Source organism: Amphimedon queenslandica, unplaced genomic scaffold (genome assembly GCF_000090795.2).
Source record: "Amphimedon queenslandica unplaced genomic scaffold, v1.1 AMPQUscaffold_8409_Cont19647, whole genome shotgun sequence".
NCBI lineage: Eukaryota > Metazoa > Porifera > Demospongiae > Haplosclerida > Niphatidae > Amphimedon > Amphimedon queenslandica.
The window spans coordinates 1-2538 of NW_003551314.1; the positions used below are offsets into that span (position 1 = coordinate 1).

The 2538-nt window shown below is 39.6% G+C and overlaps 1 protein-coding gene across 1 annotated transcript; it reads left to right on the plus strand.

Moving 5' to 3' along the window:
• The first annotated feature begins 6 nt into the window (after window positions 1–6).
• On the plus strand, window positions 7–2527 carry LOC109591341 (uncharacterized). The gene is made up of 9 exons (XM_020007091.1): window positions 7–100; window positions 184–352; window positions 434–498; window positions 556–716; window positions 808–1108; window positions 1261–1448; window positions 1580–1697; window positions 1822–1913; window positions 1993–2527. The coding sequence occupies exons 2-9, from the start codon at window positions 324–326 to the stop codon at window positions 2458–2460; spliced, it is 1422 nt and encodes a 473-aa protein (XP_019862650.1). The 5' UTR covers window positions 7–100; window positions 184–323; the 3' UTR covers window positions 2461–2527.
• The last annotated feature ends 11 nt before the right edge of the window (window positions 2528–2538 follow it).

Sequence of the window (2538 nt, forward strand, 5' to 3'; positions counted from 1 at the left end):
GCAGCAGCCAGTGTAGTTTTGGGCCCTGGAGAGACAAAGGAGGTCACCATTGTTCTGGGATGGTACTTCCCAGACAAAGACTTCTTTGGACTGCCTGTGGGTAGGTTTCAGAATATACACTGTCACATTATGTCAGTAACAAAGGACAGGAATTATACATATACAACTATTTTACTCATGCAGGTAATTTCTATACCAATCTATTCAAGGACTCAGTTGATGTAGTTCAGAAGCTAGGCAGTGACCTTAGCACTACAGTATCAGATATAGCCAACCTCCATACTCCCTTTTTGAAATCTTCTTTACCCACAACACTCCAAGACATGCTCATCAACAGTCTCTCTCATGTGAGGTGAGCTGAAAATATGCATTGTACATGTAGCTCACGCATACCAGTTTTATAACCATTATTGTTTATACTGCACATGTACAGATCTGCTTTCTGGTTGAATGATGGCAGATGGAGGCAGTGGGAAGCATATGACTGTGTGAATATAGGTACACAAGTGAATTGATACTTGCTTGCTTATTCAATACAATCCTAACTACTTTCAGATTCTGTCCACAATGATGGAGAACGCCATATTCCCTACATCTTTATATTTCCAAACAGCACCATCAGCAAATTATATGCCTGGGCAAAATATCAAGCATCAAATGGCATGATTCATGAACAGTTACGTTGTGGATGCATGACAATGTCAGATCAATCACCAGTGAGGATTTTGTACTGTTATGTATTACTCCAATCTGTCTTGTTATATAAAAATATTTATGCTTATTTTAATTGTGCTTTTAATCATATAGAGAGTTGAATATGGTTGTGGTCGAACAATGTCTGATGTATCCTCCATGTTCATTGTATATCTGCTGGAGCTCCTCACCTGGCATGATGACCCGTACTCACAACAGGTTGTTAGAGACTTGTATAATGCCTCAAAGAAAGCTGCACAGTGGCACATGTCTGTTAGCACTGCTGAAGGCATTCCAATTCACATGGTGGACACATATGATGTACTTCGTTTAGAATCCTACCCCTATGACACATACAGTGGTAGTTTCCACTTACTGGCTATGAAAGCTGCAGAAACTTTGGCTTATGCAATGGGTATGTGTATAAATCACATTTAAGTCTACTATGTACATCTAGTGTAGTAAACATTGTACACATGCCAAACAATTTAAATAACAAAATTAAAAATTGCACAAACACACATAACAGCAATTAACATACCATAAAAAGCATCACTGTGTACATAGGGGATATTGAATTTGCTGAGACATGCCAGAAGGCCTTCATTACTGGACAACAGGCACTGGACAGACTCTTGTGGAATGAGACAGCAAGATACTACAATGCATACACCCTACAAACTGAGACTGATGGGATAGATAAAGCTGACACAGATCCACTGGGAGCCATTATGACTGACACATTTTATTCACAGGTTTGAATTAAGAAAAAAAGAATCTACATATACTATAATATCCTTAAAGAATGTTGAACAAATCCTTCATTCCAACTCTAATTTTCTGTAGATATCTTGTTACCTTGATCACTTTATATTGTACACATTAGGTGTTGGCCTATTCACTTGGACTAGGTACCTTGGTTCAGAATGAGACACGTCTCAAGCTACACATGAAAGCAGAACTAGAGCACAATGACTCACCATATGGAATGCTAGTCCTAACAGGTATACACTTGAAAGCACTGACAAATTAGTAATGATCCTATGAGTGCCTTTTATTGTCAAAAATTTACTGCAATAAATGTTAAGAACCAACAGTTGACAAACTTTTCATTGTTCCTCTCCACAGGTCGACATCCTTACCCAGGTCCTTATACTGACAATGCTGTATGGATGATGGGCAATCCTAACTGGGCCACCATTAACATGCACCTTGGAGAGGTATATGTATATTCTTGCATTATATCCATTGTGACGACATAAGTAATTAACATTGTTTTTCCCTCTTGATCACACATAGGATGTCAACCAGGCTTTGCAAGTAGGAATAAAGGCAATGGAACACTGGCGTTCTGTAATCCATGATGAGTGGAATGTAGTTGGTATCATGGGTGGTCTGGGATATGGTGCGGATGGTATGCCTTACATCACCAGCCATTATGGCTACTTCATGTCCTCATGGCACATGGTGATGGCACTGTCTGGTCAGAAAGCTAACATGTCAGAAAAATCACTAACATTTGACCCAAAACTTGACTCTCTCACTGACCCTCCATTTGTATTACCTGTACTGCTACCTGGAGTCTGGGGCTATCTCCAAAACAGCCGATACCAGGTGGGCACTGATTCAAAGGTGTCTTATTCACTCGTCCTGCACTTTGGTTCCCTGGAGCTATCACATCTCTCAGTAGCTGATTGTATTCATCCTGATAGTTCCATCAACATTGTAACACAACAGGCCACATCATGGAGCTGCTCCTATACTTAAACAGTTAATTAAACCTGTAGTATGCGGGCTGATAGATATGCTACGCTGTTTCATATTTTACTATTGCACTTTTTAATT